Source organism: Lichenostomus cassidix, chromosome 2 (assembly GCF_008360975.1).
Source record: "Lichenostomus cassidix isolate B80296 chromosome 2, HeHo_3.0, whole genome shotgun sequence".
Classification (NCBI taxonomy): domain Eukaryota; kingdom Metazoa; phylum Chordata; class Aves; order Passeriformes; family Meliphagidae; genus Lichenostomus; species Lichenostomus cassidix.
In genome coordinates, this window is record NC_139482.1 from 54,027,720 (window position 1) to 54,044,594 (window position 16,875).

Consider the following 16,875-nt stretch of genomic DNA (forward strand, 5'->3'; position numbering starts at 1 on the left):
GAAGGGGGAAAAGCTCTAGTGATGTGCTTCAGGGATGCACAGTGCAGGTCTCCAGTTCCCAGTACAGGTGGATGTCTGGAACTTGGCTGAATTGCTGTGTAATACTGAGATTTGCTACGTCTTAGAAGCTCAGCTGACCTAAAGCAGACTTAAGAGTAGTGCTCCCTGGGTTATCTGTTTAAATCATTGTGGATTGTTGTAAGCTTAACTCTGCTGTGCATATGTTTATATAGTTGCTTAACTTTATTTAAGTAGGCATGTACCCAAGTCCTTTAAGAGAAGCTTTTCTCTAAAATGTGTTATAAACTAATTAACCAATTTAGCTTGTTTGCTTACTAAAGCACTAGTTTTTAGAAGTAAAGAACTTCCATTAAGCTTGAGATAATATAATTGCCTTCTGGTTTGGGCTGGAAAAACTTATTTCATCCCTTTTTTTAGTGAATGATTATCTGTGCCAAGACATAAAACAGGTACTGTGGAAACATCAACACTATTGCAGTGAGAAGAAATAGGTACCATACTGAAACAATATGCTTCTCTATTACCCTCATCATCTCTGCAATTAATCACAGCACCATTGGGCTGATTTAGCAGATGATGGTAACCCTGAAATAATAATAGTGTATATTGTAAATAACAGGGCATTTCTGTCCAGAGCACACAACAACAGAGTCTCAAAGCAAGGGAAAAGACAAATACTGTGCTAATAAAGGCCATAACCTTCTACTTTTTAAAAAAGGGTCTAATCTCAAAAAATAGCTGGGTAAAAGCCAACTAAATGAGGGAGGTAAAGCTGAAAACAAGGTGTTCTTGATTTAACTGTTAGAGTGTTGGTCTTTCCCAATACATCAACTAAATGAACGTTATTGTGGAGTCCAAGTATCAATTATGTCATGAGGATTAAAGAGACAGAACTAACAGAGAAAGAAGACTGAAGATTATTTCAGTTCCAAAGTCAAGGTATCAGCTACTGCATCTTATGTGAAGGTAACTTAGGAGAGCAGGACAACTTGGGGTTCCTCTCTTGGCAGAGACATCATCCTTATTAACATCAATAACTAGACACAAATTCTAGTAATATTCCTAGAAGAGTGAGTCCTCTGAAGTGATTGAGTCACTCTGCTGAATGTGTGCTAACAAAGAGGTTTTTTGAGCCTTCTCTACCTAGCATGGTAATGGGGACCCAGCACAAATGGAGCAAAAGTATAGGAGTACAATGTTCTGTATCATAAAGGATTGGGTGTCCTCATTTGCCTAAGACATACTTTTTGTATAATAAGTATTGATTTGCATATCCAATATGAAACATTTTAAGGGCTAGAGAACAGAAATAAAACTGCAGATTTACCCTGTGACTGTCAAAAGTCTCATCTCTATATATCTGTCTGTGTCTATATCTAGATAATATATTTATGTTTTTATACATATACATGTATAGTGGAAATACATGTAAAAACATTTTTAATAGCGTATGTGTTTCTTTTGCTGGAGAAAATAACACTATAAGAACTGCTTTTCAAATACAGATGTGTCTGATCATGTTTGTCCCATTTATCCTCCCAGAATTAACATTTAAATGTATCAATGCTTGTGTTGAAACATTAGAGTCTTTTTACTTTGTTATGAAAGCAGAGAGAACTTCGTGTTACCTGGGGCAAACTTCTCATTTTAAAAAGAAAAAAAAAAAACGCATTTCAATGTCAGAATTCTGGCCTGGACCTATGGTAACTCCTGCCTGAGATGCAAAACAAGACAATCTAAAATTCATTTCCACTTCAGGTGGAGCAACAACGTACATAGAGAAATTACGATGATTGTAAACAGTGCACAAATGGGAAAAGAAATGGCATTCTTGGGGATCTGTGACTGCTGTTAGGGGTAGTGGAATTTGTATGTTAAAATCAAGTCTACCAAGGAATGTCTCAGATAGGTGGGTTTTTCTTAATTGTTTGCTTTTTAGTATCAGCAGATGCACGTTGTGTGGTGATTAAGTAGATGACCTTATCTCTGAACTCTATGATATGTACTTCATAATAACTGGACTACTTTGACAAATTATTAAATTGTCAGGATGCTGTTTGCAGCACAGTCCATTTTTAGAAAGCAGATAGTCAGCTGTTTGGCGTTGTGTTGGGTAGAAAAGCACAAGACAAGAAAGCCCGATTGCTTTGTAAGCTATAAAATGTCAGTCAGTAAGTACTCAGAGGTCTGATTTAAATGAAAAAAAGAGTTAGTACTATGGCAATTTCTGTCCATGCTTGGATAATTTACCATAAGTAGGAAACAAACTGTAGCAGCAAGCAAACCACAATAATACTGGTCTGCAATTTCCTTGCTGCAATGAATAATGCTCAGATGTATCCCATATTACTGAGCAGATGAAACTTTGATACATAGTGTGTCCTGTTTGCTTAATAAGCATACTTTATTCGCTTACATTTCTTCTTTATGGGTATTTAGATATGCATTTCTTCCTTATCACTAAAACAAAAGTTCTCCTTGTGCTGTAATAAATTTAGTTTGTGTAAAGCAAATGGATCATAGTCCTATGTGCATGTAATATGTAGTTGTGTGTTTTGCAAATGTCTGTGCAGAACCCTTTCTTTCATTGCCTGAGGTGGCAAGCAAAGAAGCTCTAAGTTTATGAAATGTGTCTCTCTGCCTGCAAGACTGTAGGATATGCTTTTCAAGGTGTTAATTCTGTAGCTCTTTGTGAATAGGCAACAGCTGGAATGTGGCAGTTGAGTAATTAAAAGTGAAGCTTTATAAAAGTCCTGTGGCATTTGTTTGTATTAAACACCTCAAAACTTCTGGCTTCTCTGTCCATGAACTACAGCAGTAGCTCCTGTTTCATCTCTCACTGTTGCCATCACATACCTCCGAATGCTGCTGTCTGACTCTGCCTCCTTGCTTGATTTCCCTTGACTGCACTTGCTGCCCTCCTCTCTGTTCACACCCCAGCTCCTTAGACAACATTTTGTGACGAAATCTTGAAAGCTCATCTTCAGCTGAAAACTTGAGGCTTACATTATTCTCTGCTTTGTTTGAGCTCATCCAGTCCATCATCTGTTTCAAACAGAAATTACAATTTTTTATTGTTGCTATATGTTTTCCTAGGGATGAACTACTAAACAGTAAGTCTTCATGCAGCATGCTCTTCTGTGTTACTCTCTGGTATCTGTTAATCTTGGCTGTGCCTGTAAATATTGGTTTTATGCTGAAAACAAATTAAATAGCTGCAGTGATCACTTGTAACCATGGAAGTAGCATATTAGATTTTTGTGGTCCTGCCTAACTGAGGTGAAAGTGGTGACAGAGGTGCCAAAACACAGGACAAATGCCGCAGGTAGCCTCATCTTCACACTTAGGCAAAGAACAAGACAATGAAATTACAGGGACTTCTTTCCTAATTTTAATTTTGTGAAATAAAAACTAATCCAGTTCTGCAGTGAGGAAGTGAAAAATGGCCCTTCAGTTAAATTTGAAGTCTTAAGCCTTTTTTTCTGTAAAACTTCTTCCAATCTTTACACAGAAGGTGCTATGTTGAAACAAATGATGCTGTGCATCAGTAAAAGTTTGTTTCTTTTAAAATTTCTGTGAGAAATTTCTTTTATTTCAGTATTTTGAAGCAAGTAATTGGTAGTGAGAATAAATTAAATTGAATTACTTTGCCATATTGATATTCCAAAGCTGCAATCATTCCGCTCTTTGTTTAGAATATTGGGAATTCCTGTACGTAGTTTAAAGACTGGGATTATGTGTAATTAGTGTTAATGCTAATTGCATGACAGGCTCCATTAAATCCCAGTACTCATCTATTCTGTTTAGTGGATGCATTCTAAAATAGAGTTTTGAGCTCTTTTTGGTGTAGATTAATCTCCTGTTAGTGAAAGATACGGAGAGATGTATTCACTAATCCTAGAGACATACATCCACTTTTAAAATGAAAAAGTGTACTGCTCCATCCTCTTGTCTCATACATTACTTAATGATCTCATGGACAATCCTAAGCAGTTAAGAAGACTTGCAAAATAATTAGTGAGCTAAGTGAAGATTGCAATGTATTAGGAAAAAAGTGTGAGTGTGGACCTTGAAGTCAAAGTTTATTTTATTTTAGCTGTATTATCAAATTGCAATGCATTCAAGATGCACTGGAAGAGTGTTCTAAGCACAACTGTATTGTATGTAAAAAAGGACTAGAAAGTTTTATGAGAGCAAATGAAAAATGGAGAAAACAAACTCTATTGCAGAGAAGGCAAGAAAGTGGGATTTTGGCTGCTGTTGAAATATAAGCACTGTGAATGCTGACTATCATAATAAAGGATTTATGGCAAATAAAGTCCTAAAGTATTTTTCCCCTACCAAGAAGAGAGGGAGGTGGTAGGAAGAACCTCTCCAGAAACTGAGAATGTTTTCTTACATGTCCTCTTTTGAAGTTTTAAATTACTTTCTGGTGTGATAAACATTTCAATGTGGAGATAGAAAGGAAGACTAAGAAAGAAATCAGTCTGCGTATTTTGAGAGATACCTTCAGTAGACAACAGGTCCAAAACACATAGGAAAACATAGGAAAGTTCTGGATTCACAAATTCAATTTCCAGGTGTCATTGCTCTAAGAAACAATAAATAAATCACAAGATGTATATCAATAGCATGCAGATAATTGCATTGAAGATAAATTACTTAAGCACATTTTGAGATTACATACTATTTTTTTGAAACCACGTCGTTGAGTGTCCTTTGGCCTCAGTGTTGGACCTATTCCAGTTGCTGATCTGAAACAGGGAATTCAGGGTGTTACAGTGATTCAGATTCACTTTCCATCCTTACTATAGGCGATACCAGCCTGTTGTCTTCTACTGCCTTGGTCTGAAAATTTAATTAAGTGTGTGCTTAAGAGCTGAGAATAGACTGAAGCAGGATTTTTCAAATTATCTTCCCTCTTCACTTGTTCTTTCTCAGATCACTTATTTTTCTTTCATTTTGTTACTCAGAGTCATGAAAAAGCATGATGTTCACAAACCGTGAGCAATAACAAAAAAGATGCCAAGTGTCATACCAAGTTTGCTCTGGATCTTGGTTGTAATAAATTAAATTAAATTATGATTCAGTCACAAGTAGAAAAGATTCCAAGTTCAATTAATATAATTGGCATCAGCCAGTTGTAACCTTTCACATCATCCACATCATTTTTTTGCATCTTTGTCCAGTAAGTTTTAATGCAAATACCATGTATTTTGCTGCTATCTTTATGGGATGGTATTGAAAAAAGAATTCAAGCAACAGTTTGTCCTCTGTCCAGCTTCTCCTTAGGTGTTTGTAAACTAGGAAAAAAGTAATTTTCAAGTCTTGATCAACACAGCACTTAGTTTTTAATGACATCTTAAACATCAAAGTGGAGATCACTAATTTGGGCTGAGGGCTGCTCTTTTGCTTAACATCTACCTACCAGTCTTCTAATGGAAATCCCTCTGGACAGCACTGTCTTAGGAGCATAGATGTTACCCTCTTTTCAGTGGCTTGCCCTGGTAGTTGTAAAATAGCATCTTGTGTGAGAGTTACTCAGTAGTCTTTTAATGCGTAGGGAAAAAACATCTGTCTAAAAGGTGGGCCTTCATGTCACCTTTGTAAAGGACACCAAGTCACTTTGCTTGAATTAGAAGTTCAATGTCTCCAGCACACTTCATACAAAAATTTCTCAATAGGCTACCCTACCTCGTGCTTACTTTCAACTCTTGGAGAAAATACTTGTATTCTGGTGCCATCTCGTGGCTTTAGAAGAGAGAGACAGTCTGATAATTGCTGTTAAAATCTCATATTTTGCTAAAAGATCGTATTTTAAACAACTAGTGTCCTCACACTTGACGTATTTTTCCAAATACAAGTGGCAGGAAACCATATATTAAAAAGTATGTACAGATGGATCTTAGATAGGAAATATTAGCAACATGAGTACTCACACCATTGGGTTTTAGCATGGTAGAAATCGTAGCAGGCAGCTATTTCACACCTTCCAGTGTGAGGTGTGAGCTTGGGTTCAGGTTGTGCGTATGTTTGTATGTGGGTATACTCATGCACAAGTTGGCAGGACTAGTACCTTAGAGTATGATCTGTGTAGATGCTTCAGCTTTTTACTTAGGTATCCCTCCAAGTGCTGCACTTTGCATCTCTCAGAGTGATTCCATGTAATCCTAGAATAACTTTTTGAGACATACAAAATCACAGAATATTCTGAGTTGGAAGGGACCCACAAGGATGCTCAAGTCCAATTCTTTAAGTGAATGGCCCATAATGGGATTGAACCTGCGACCTTGGCATTATTAGCACCATGCTCCAACCAACTGGTATGGACTGTCTTTTTGTGCAGACTTTCTGCATGTATTTGGGTTTACTTTGCTGCTGGAAAGCATCTTATAACATCTCGTATTCATTTAGATATTTTAAAATACCTTCCTTATTTGCAGAACCTGGAACTACCAATGGCACAGGTTTTACAGTCAGCAGCACTTGTGGTAAAGTGCAGTTTGCACATGTGGTACTAAAACACAGCATCTATAGACCCCTGTGGAAGGCTGTGTATTTCCACATGGAGCCAAGCAAAAGGTCACAGGTTTGGGGATCTTTCATAATTTTTTTGACTACCTGGTTTTTTTTGGAGGGAAGGAGCCTGTGACAAGATGTGTAGATGTGAGGTGACCTGGTTTCTCTACTAACTTTCTGAAGTGTTGTCTCTAGTGCTGTAGGCTTAGGTTCTGAAATGCTTTTATTTCTTTATCTTTAAATGGTAAATAAGTATACTTACTGTTCTTCAGAGAAACTTGATGAAAGGCCTTCTTATTAATATTATTACAATTTAACTGGAATTCTGTAATATAAGAGATGCTCGATGTATATGTACTATATCAAAATGTTTGATTGTATTTGCTTTTGGTTTGTGATAGGTGTGTATTTTTCATTAACCTTAAATTCAAACTGAGCAAGTGATAATGAAAATAACTCCCATGTTTGCACACTGTGTCCCAGATATATTTATTGTTGCACTTCTTCATAGTTGCTATTATATGAGAGAGGCTGGATGAACAGATGGAAGCCTTCGGTTTTACATGAAGGGGAAGGAAATATAAGAAATGTAAAATGGAGAGGACACTTAATTGCTTGGGCCAATAATATGGTAAGTATTTTTCATCTCCACTACATGAACAAAAATATCTCTGTGTTACACTGATTATAGAAATTTTTCAATGTTAATTGCCAAAACATTCAGTTGAAAAACTGTGCATTTATAAAATTTTGTATAAAAGGCATTGAAGAATAGTGGTTTATATGTAGTTTCTTTGTCAAAATTTCTTCTGTTGTTTCCTGCTGGTTAGTCAGTGTTCTCCTATATGATTGCCACTTCCAAAGAAATTAGGAAAATAGCTTTACATACCACTGTGATGATCACTACTGTGCACTATTTTTATTTAGTATTTTGATTAGTGCAATTTATTGAAGCAAACTGCGGAAGAAATGTTAATGTAATTTTTCTCTATACAAATAATAGTACATTTCCACTCCTTGCCACCTTGTGAAAAAAAATAAACTGTTTGGATTTTGTAATTTATACTGAAATGACATTGTCATGTGTGCGTTCAATGTTGCAGATTATTAAAAAAAAATAGCAATAATTTCTTATTTTGTTAGGCCACTAGAAAAATTTAGACTTAGGAGAAAATAGGCCCTTTTGTTCTAAGTGTAATTTCGTAGGAAACCATTGCATTCATTCTGAGTGTTGCATTTCACCTATCACTGTAAGTCTAATTGATGGGTCAAGTACTATGTTTTGAAGTTTAGCAGTGAGGGATATGTTTTTAAGTGTGTATCATGTCTAAATTCCAAAGTATTTTTTTAAATGTGGTGAAGTTACTTCTGCAACACTTTCTTCTATTGTTTTTCCATCTTAAAGGGAAGCATTTATTAAAATATTTTCAAGCCATTGTTATTTTCTGTCTTTCAAAACCAGTTTGATATGAAATAGTTAGAGGTGGACCTTTGTTTATTTGCTTCCCTTTAAAAACTCTATTATAAAGGAAACTTCATTGAGGGCTTGATTGACATAACATTAGGTTTTTTGAAGGTTTTCTTCTTTTCAGAGCCACACAATTAAAATCCATATTCTGGGTATCTGCTGAGGATGGATAGGACAGTTGACGAGAGCTATCCCTAGAGATGATGTGCCACATCAGAACACAGAATACTAATAAAATGTTGAGAGCCATCTGCCAGAGAGAAAAAAACCATGGTCAGGTCCTATCTTTCAAGGAAAAATGAAAATGACACTTGCCCTCCAAAAGACTAATATATTTGGTTATTGCCCTTTCCCTTCTCCTTTAACTGTTTTAAACTCTATTCTCTAGCAAGGTTTTGTGTTGCGCTTTTTTTTTTTTTTTTCCAAAATCAGAGAAAATCTTCATAGCCTTGCTTCTTATTGTTTGTGCATGGCTACCTAGTTTTTATTTTCTTAAGTTTTTTGCGGGGGGCACTGTATGAGACCTTATTAGAAATTGGATAGTTTGAGATTATTTAGGCAAGGTCTAATTCTGCTTTTCAGATGCTTAGGTAACCCATGTTTGCTGCTATGCCCTCTTGTCCTTCTTCCATGGCCAGTAGTGCAGGTTTGCACTGAGACATCTGAGGACCAAATCCTTAGAGGCATTTGGCTGCTGGACTCCCATTTGAACAGGTTTTAGCTCCTTCATGATTGGAAGTTGACTTTGGAAGTCCTTTCAGTTCATGATACAAATGGCATACCCAATAGAGAAGAAGCCCACTGCTCAAGCATTCTCACACCATTCAAGGACTCACATACACACCACCCCAGACTTTAACTGCAAGGACTGGAGTCCTTGTACAATGGGCAGCTCCAAAGAGCCAGTGGGTGCGCCTTTTGACTCCTTGCTCATTTCTTGTGCACCTGCCTACAGGCAGAGCATAGGAAATTACATAGCAACAACTAAAACATCAGTGAGTCATCAACATTTTTCTTATATTAAACCCATAACTCAGCACTGTACCAGTTACTAAGAAGAAAATTAAAATTAATTACCAGCCAAAAGCATATCTAGATGTAAGTTCCCAGCTTACCGCCTAAGACTTCAAAAAAATACAGCTACTCATGCTAAACAAGTAAACGTAAGCAAACAGTGTACTGTATTACATGAGATTATAACTCTAAATTACTTATTCTTACAGAAAATTTAGCATATTAAACAACTACCTCTCAACACTTATAACTAAAGAGGATCCTGCACTGTTGGTTTGAAAGGCACTTTAAACATGAGCTATTTCATCCCATGTAAGATTCGCTGCCTGTAGGAAAACAGAAGGTGTGATATGGGTCACTGAAAATTGTGGCGTTGTTCTTCATGGGCATGCACTCCACGCCGCACAGAGGAATGCAGACCAGAGCCGGGACACACTGGTGTACGGGCGGCAGCTGGGCACCTTGGCAGGCCGTGGAGCTCGCAGGGACAGGAACCGGCGACAAAGCGTACGGAAATAAGAGATGCAGACCGTCAGACTGGGACTCTCTGGGGAAGTTTATTGAGGGTAGAGGGGACGAGGAGCAAGGGGCGGCGAGTGGGTAGAGACTCGAAAGCTGAGAGCCTCGATGTCCTCTGGACAGAGGTTTTTGAGGGACGGAGAAAGGGGAGTGGTTGACTCCAATGAGCCAACCAGGGAGAGACAGGTGGGAGGAGAGAGGGAGGGACAAAGGGGTATAAACCAATAATAGAACAAGGGGGAGGGCTACAAAATAGGGATCCAATGGGGTGCCAACGGGGGGAGAACTCTCTAGAACAAAACCCATAAATGGGGAAGGGGAGCAGGAGAGTGCGGGACCAATTAACAGTTTACAACATACATAACTAATCCGGGGGCCACAGGGGACCATGGTCTGTCACCGTGACCAGGAGGGCTCTCCCTGCGTCTGTCCATCTAGCCCCCCATGGGCTGAGCCACTGCAACAGAAAATCATCCTTGAAGACAAAGTAGTAAGATTTATAAAAGACAATGTCATTAAAATGCAATTTAAGCAAGATTAAAAATTTTATTGGATGAGCTTAGAAAACATAAAGCATAAGCTCCTTGTTTATGTTACCTAGAAGTCTGGGCTCTGTGTGTTGTGGATGCTATGTGCAAGTTGGTTTTTTGTTTTTGAAACCTTAATGTCTGCTAGTTGATGAGATGTCAGTAGAAGCATATTCCATGCTCACAGTTCTTCAGTGGCAAAGATCACTGAAAAAAAACCCTTCACCCACCCTCATACCACTTACTGTTCCTTGATTTAAAAAAAAAAAAGGCAAAATCTGGCTTACACCATGACCCCCCATAACTTTCAAACAGTTGTATCTGTGTATTCTTACAGCTGGGGACATAGAAACTTGCAGTGTGGGGAACAGAAATAGGTGGGAGAATCTTTTAAAGCGGTTTTGCCACTAGAAAAATCCTAACATGGCATGGGATCATGGATGCTAACCTTTCAAGGTCTTTCTCATCCCCTTTTCTGTGATTCTAAGAATCATTCTCTGAGCTCAATGAGCAGAAAAGAAGTCCCTGCTAAAATATTTTACTTCAGAGACTTTTGGTTTAAGTTACGAAGAACAAGTCATTACTTAACATTAAATTAATCTCCATTTTGCTATTGGAAAGGCTGTAGCTTACCCTATCTAAATGACATGGAAAAATCTGATAATTGGTTCTTTTTTTCCTCTGTCTCTTGAATGACTTTAATCTTCCTGTTTTTAACTTTTTGTTCTGTTAGTTTAGGAGATCTCCTGAGGAGGAAGTAAAAAAATCACAGCATACAAAACCAAGCATTGTTTAAATATGCTTGCTTTTCTGTTGTAATGTAAGAGCAGAAACACATATCTTGAGATTGAATTTGTTTATCTTGATGAGCTGTTGCTTTTCTTTTTCCAAGGTGGAAATTTCTGTGTCTCTACAGGGGCTGTTGTGAAAAAGCTAGGATTCTTTTTATTTCTCCAGTAGTAGCACCAGCCCAATATGCTGAACTGGTTCATGACTGGAATTGCTAGTCTGTCACTCATTCATTTACTATGTCTTTTCATTTGGTGTGTGAATTTAAAATACCTAAATTACTCTGATTCCTTCACTCCTTTTGTCACATCCTCGGTTATATGAGTTTTTGTATCAACAGTTTTTTTCTGTTGGCACCCTCAGCCCTACTCTGAAATCTATGTGGTAAACTGCTCTGACTGCCTTAGCATACAAAATGGTGAGTAGGAGTTTGTCGTACTGAATAAAGTTCTCTTGTTTTTCAACTTTCAGGGCGTGAAGATACTTGACATGATCTCAAAGCAAAGAATTACCAATGTGCCTCGAGATGACATAAGCCTTCGCCCAGATATGTATCCCTGCAGCCTTTGCTGGAAGGATAATTTAACACTGATTATTGGCTGGGGAAATTCAGTAAAGGTGCAATTACCTGTCTTTGTAATAAATGCTTGCTATTATCACAGACAAACAGAGGATTATTTCTGAAAAGCAAAGACAATCGAAAAAAAAAAATGGTTTGACTAGTGTTCAGAACTTCTGCTGCCTTAGAAATGTCATTGGACTGACCCTCATGAGGAGGAGTGATAGGCACCCAGCGGTCAGACAGAGATCTGTGTGAGAGCATGCACTGAATATAATCTTCAGGGACATTTCTCTCCTCTGTGCCTTGGAGAGATTTCCTCTTTTGAAAGCTTTTAGTGTGCTGTTGAATTAATTTCTTTTGATTAGCATTAAGGAAGAACAACTTACCATGAGATATTTTTGGAGGGGATTGCTTTGGGGGCTGAAGAGATTGTAACTGCTAAAACAGCCACATTATTTTGGTCAACCATGGGAAAAAAAATGGGTGGGTGGAAGGACAGACTTTCTGGGGTTTTATTATCTTTCAGCAGGAAACTGGCATTTTAAACTTGTGTGATGCAGACTGATTATAATTTGCTCAGACCAGCACCTGACATGTGTTTGTTACAAGCCTGTTAGCTGTTTTCTAATAACAGACTGCTGCATCACTGCACAGTGGGAAATTAAAAGTACTTGATAGGAATAGATGGAATGGGAGGGTAAAATGTGGTAGGTGATGTGTAAAAAGCTTTTGGAGCATTAAGCTTAGAGTTTTATAAATGAGGAGGTTTGTCCTAAGTTTGGCATCTGTCTTCCCCTTTCTATTTACGTGTGCTTCACAACATTTGTTTATTTGCATTTCTTTATGTGTACATACTCTCCTCCTGTAACTGTGAGTAGCAATAGCAAACTTATTGAATAAGAATAAGGTACCTTGAAAGATAATGAGATGCAAAGTGTGAGAAGACACCAAAACCAAACTCATTATAAAAGCTTCTATGAAGAAACCATAGTGGGCAGGTATTTTCACATTTCTCTTATACGGGCCTCTTCTTTCTCAGATATCTCTAAAGCTATGAACTACAGCCACAACTTCTCTATGTGGTTTTCTTTAGTGCTGCATGGTCACTGTTTCACAGCTTGTGTTTTTCAGAATAAAGAAATGCATGTCCAAGAATTCCCAGAAATTACTTTTCTTATTGAGGCAAAGTTAGTATCATTTTAGGAATTACAGCTTCTTCATTTGTAATGATCCAAATCTCTGTTTCCTAGATTTGCTCAGTAAAAGAACGGCATGCCAGTGAAATGCGTGACCTTCCAAATCGCTACGTGGAAATAGGTATGGTTGTATGAATGCACTCCTGTTCAAAAAGCTTTAAAGGTCTGCTTTTACATTCTAACCTGAAAAAACTGTTACACTTTGGAGGCAACATGTAGTTGTAACATAAATGTCTCCTCATTTTTAGTTGGTTAAGTTGTCTCAATGCACTCTTGCGTAGGTATGAGGGGTTGTTTTGTAGAGAGCCTAAAGTTCTGTTATCATCTAAAATCAGGGATACTTGTGTGAACAGTAGATGCCTTAACTTTCCCTGCATACAGATCCCTTTAGAGAGCTTGGGTTTTCATCTTGTTTAAATGATTGATGGTCAGTGTAGTAGTAGAGAGAAAATAGATACTACTTTATTTGGTTATATGTTGTTTGACTACACTGCTCATAACTTTTTTCTCTCTTTTTTTCCCCTGAAAATATCTGTATAGTGCTAGGAAATTGATTTTAATTTATTTTTGTTTCCTTTTTTGGCTTCTGAATTTTGTATTTTCATTTGCTTTCTTATTTTTCCAGCTAATCTGACATAAATAGGTTTTTATTATTGCTGATTATTGGAAAAATTCTTGAAAAATGTATATATTATTTAAAGTGTAAAGTGGAATTCAAAGAAAAATTGGAAGGGAAATGGAGATGTAAACAAAAAGTCACAACTGTGCTCAGAAGCATCTACTGGGGAAAGGAAGTATCTAGGAAAAGATAGTGCTAGGAAGATAAAAACGACCTCTCCGACTCTGCAGACCAGAGCGGGCAATAATTTGTAAACTTTGGTGCTCCCTTGACTGGAATAACATGAGATTGTAGATGGGGTGTTCCAGCAAGATCCTGAATCGTTTCCGTTTGGAATGGTGCATGGCATAGGTGAATGTATGCTCTGGTTTCTGATTTCAGGAAAGAACTGTTCTAAAACAGCTTCTGAAAATCAGCTAGGAAACTTGATAAACTCTGTAGGAACTCTCTATACTGAGGGATTGGTGGCGTGCCTGACAGTTAACAGAGATCTGAAAACTACATGTTGTTTAAGATTACATAGTCCAAACAGACTATTTAACTGCAGAATTCTAGGATATTTGCAAAAATTTTATCAAGGAAAAGTTGAGTCATGAGTTTTAGCCTCAGATCTTGTATATAATATTTTCTGTAAGTAGCTTTTAGAAAATAACTACATGGGTTTGGTCACATAGTGACAAGTAAACAGAAGCAACTTCTACTGGAGCTGTAACGTGTTTATATGAATTGTGCTAGTCTTACGTGACTGTCTATTGGAACTTGGTTAAAAAACATAAAAAGCTGTCATCAGGCTATTTAAATGCAGAAATGAAGGACAGAGATTTTTGTGAAAGTAACTTTTCCATCTCAAAATTTTTGGCCTGTGGTTTTCTCTGTATTCTAGAGGATTGGTATTTTATCTCATTTAATCTGTTAATTAAGTGCTTGAGATTTTTCCTCCTGCTTTCAGGTCAAAGCACTGAAATTGCTCTGCCAAATGCTGTCAGCAGCACTCATTAGAACTTGCAAGGATTGGGAGGGAAAAGAGAGAGAAATTGCTTGTTCAAGTCTTAGTATAAACTAAAATAGCCTTTCATATAGTCACATAGAAGGTCTTCTTGACAGCAGTATGTCATGCCATAACATCTAGTTCAATTTTATTTCAACTTACTTTTCAAAGGCATAGCTGGAAGGTCTGATTTTATATCAGACCTGCAAGCAGTATAGTTTTTTTGCAAGACCACTAATATCCTAAGTAGATGCATAAGTTGATACACTTGCATAAAGAATTTATCCAAGGCAAGAATAACCTTCAGTAGCATGATAACTGAGTATCATTTATATTATATACTTAGATATTTTGACTCATAAGATCTTGTCTACCGACTTAAGAATAATTAAACCCTTAACACATTATTACTTTTGTCATGTTTAGTGCTGTGGGGTTTTTCCATTTTTTTATCCCTGCTTTTACAATTTTGCGCCTGGAAAAAAAACTTGCAGAAGTGGGGCAGGAAACTTCTTAGCTGCTTCTCTGCTCATCAGGGTAATACATACGGAGTCTATGATAAAACAGTGTTTTCTCAAGTCTCAGCAATTTCAGGTTTATGCTGTTTTAGAGCCATTCGGAGGGGCCCTAAGTTCCATGGTGGTATCATAGATAACTGTGATGGCATTAGTAGATAATAAATGTTTCTCCAGTACTTTGGAGCCCAGTGAATAAGGAAACAGTATTTCCTGCATACCAAATAAGGTTCATAGGATCTTATTTAACAAAATACCCCCTCATCTTCTGTTTCTGTCCTAAGAATTAGCTGTACTCATTCTAAGGTGGGAAATAATTACAGTGTCTACTGTGATGCTAAACCAGACAGCCCATAATTTGGGTGTGGCAGGATGTTCCCCCCCCCCTCTCCTCTCTCCTTCTGCTTGATGGCAGAAGACAGATAATTCCGATGGGGTCAGAAGCCCAGCAGGAAGTTATCTCTTGGCGCCTGAAGGTCTGAGACCTCTAACCTTGAACTCATATTTTGGTAAGGAGAGAGGATGTGAAAAGAGAAACAAAAAAAGTGCATATGTGACAAAAAAGGCATACTTTTCTACTATAAAAACGCATGAAAATATCACGGAGGCAGAAGTTTCCTACACACACTCTGAAGATGTGCAAGGAGCTTCTCCCCAGAGTCTGGACACAGACTCTGTGGTTACTTTCCTGGAAATTGGGTGAAAGGATTCTGAGATATACTGCACCACCAATCAGCTGGGTAAGATACATTGGTTCCTAAATTATATTATTCTTGCTAGCTGTAAATAAGAATAGGTACTTTATCATAATTTGCAATTTTAGCTACTCATAGTTTTGCAGTTATGTTATTCCTGTAGTATGTAGTTTGTTCTAAGTTTTATGTCTGTCATTTTCTGTGTCTAATAAATGATAATTAATGTCATATTAGACTTAATTGGCCATTATTTAAAAGAACTTGTGAATGAGACCGAGTCTTGGGGTGCTGGCCACTCCAAGAGTTACTGCCTATTGCTAGAGGCCTGAGCAAACAGCAGGAATTCATCTAAGCTCCTGTCTCCCATTCATAACAGTGGGAAAGTTACATCACTGAACTGTTCTAGCTGTTTTATCTTAAGGAAGATAATGCTGTGATTACCTGTAAGATGAATTATACAGGTCTCATGCACTGAGACCTATGTGACATTGTTAATTTTATTTACATCTTTCAGTATATTAGTGGTGCTTTTCTTCAGTAATCTTTTCTTCTGTTTCTGCTACAGTTCATTGCCTCTGTGAGTCTTCATTCAGTGTCAAAGATAACTCCAGTGAATGTTTCTATTTAGGTTTAAACATATGTTAGCTGAGCAGATCCTATCAGTTTACCTCTGTCAGCTACTGCTGTGAAGCAGTGTATTGATTAGAAAGTATTGGTATTGAATCACAGGCTTAACGTGGACTAAATGCCATTGTGATCCTTCTTAAAGAATGCTTGACCTCTGTGCTCACTCCTGAAGCATGTACAAAAGCTGTAATGCTGCATAGATTCTGGTCTGAACAGGGAACCCTTCCTCAACTGGAACCCATGAGAAGGCTAGTTGTTAAATAACTAATTAGCACTTTTCAGTTAATATAATGCCTTTTCGTAGGAAAATCTATCATCTAGTCTTCCTTGGCCATGTCAGGATTTTATATACTTTTATGGAGAAGTGCTTTATCTCTGCCTCAGTTACTCAGGTTATTAATGATAACAGAAAATGGAGATTAACATCGGAAGTACATAAAAGACTTCAAATTGATTAGAGAATTCCTATTCAATTTATTTTTGCCCAGATTTTTTTCTGAGGAATCTCCGCTTAATTCCAGGTACCAGCCAAGCAGAAATGTCTCTTGAGTACTTGTCTCCCTTTGCATTCTACCAAATTTCCCACTAAGCAGATTTCTGGGTTAACAATTACATGTTTTAAGGCTGTGCTTGTAGCAACACACCTACATGTTATATGAGGGAATAGCTTCACACCTGCATGGCAAGTTAGCATCATGCACTGAGATAGCACATTTCAGTCTGAAAAGAAAACATGGGAATATTTGTTTTCTTGTTTGTAAAGTGAGATTAATGGGATCTAATGTACCAACATATGTCTCTTTATAGATAGAATGT

General features: G+C 37.4%; 1 protein-coding gene across 1 annotated transcript in view; it reads left to right on the plus strand.

The window, feature by feature from the left end:
- The window catches only part of VPS41 (VPS41 subunit of HOPS complex), a 112,516-nt gene that overhangs the window by 54,659 nt on the left and 40,982 nt on the right, over positions 1–16,875 (plus strand). The window contains exons 8-10 of the mRNA XM_085051602.1: positions 7,052–7,171; positions 11,329–11,475; positions 12,670–12,736. Coding sequence (XP_084907728.1) covers positions 7,052–7,171; positions 11,329–11,475; positions 12,670–12,736 — 334 coding nt within the window. The remainder of the gene's footprint in view (positions 1–7,051; positions 7,172–11,328; positions 11,476–12,669; positions 12,737–16,875) is intronic.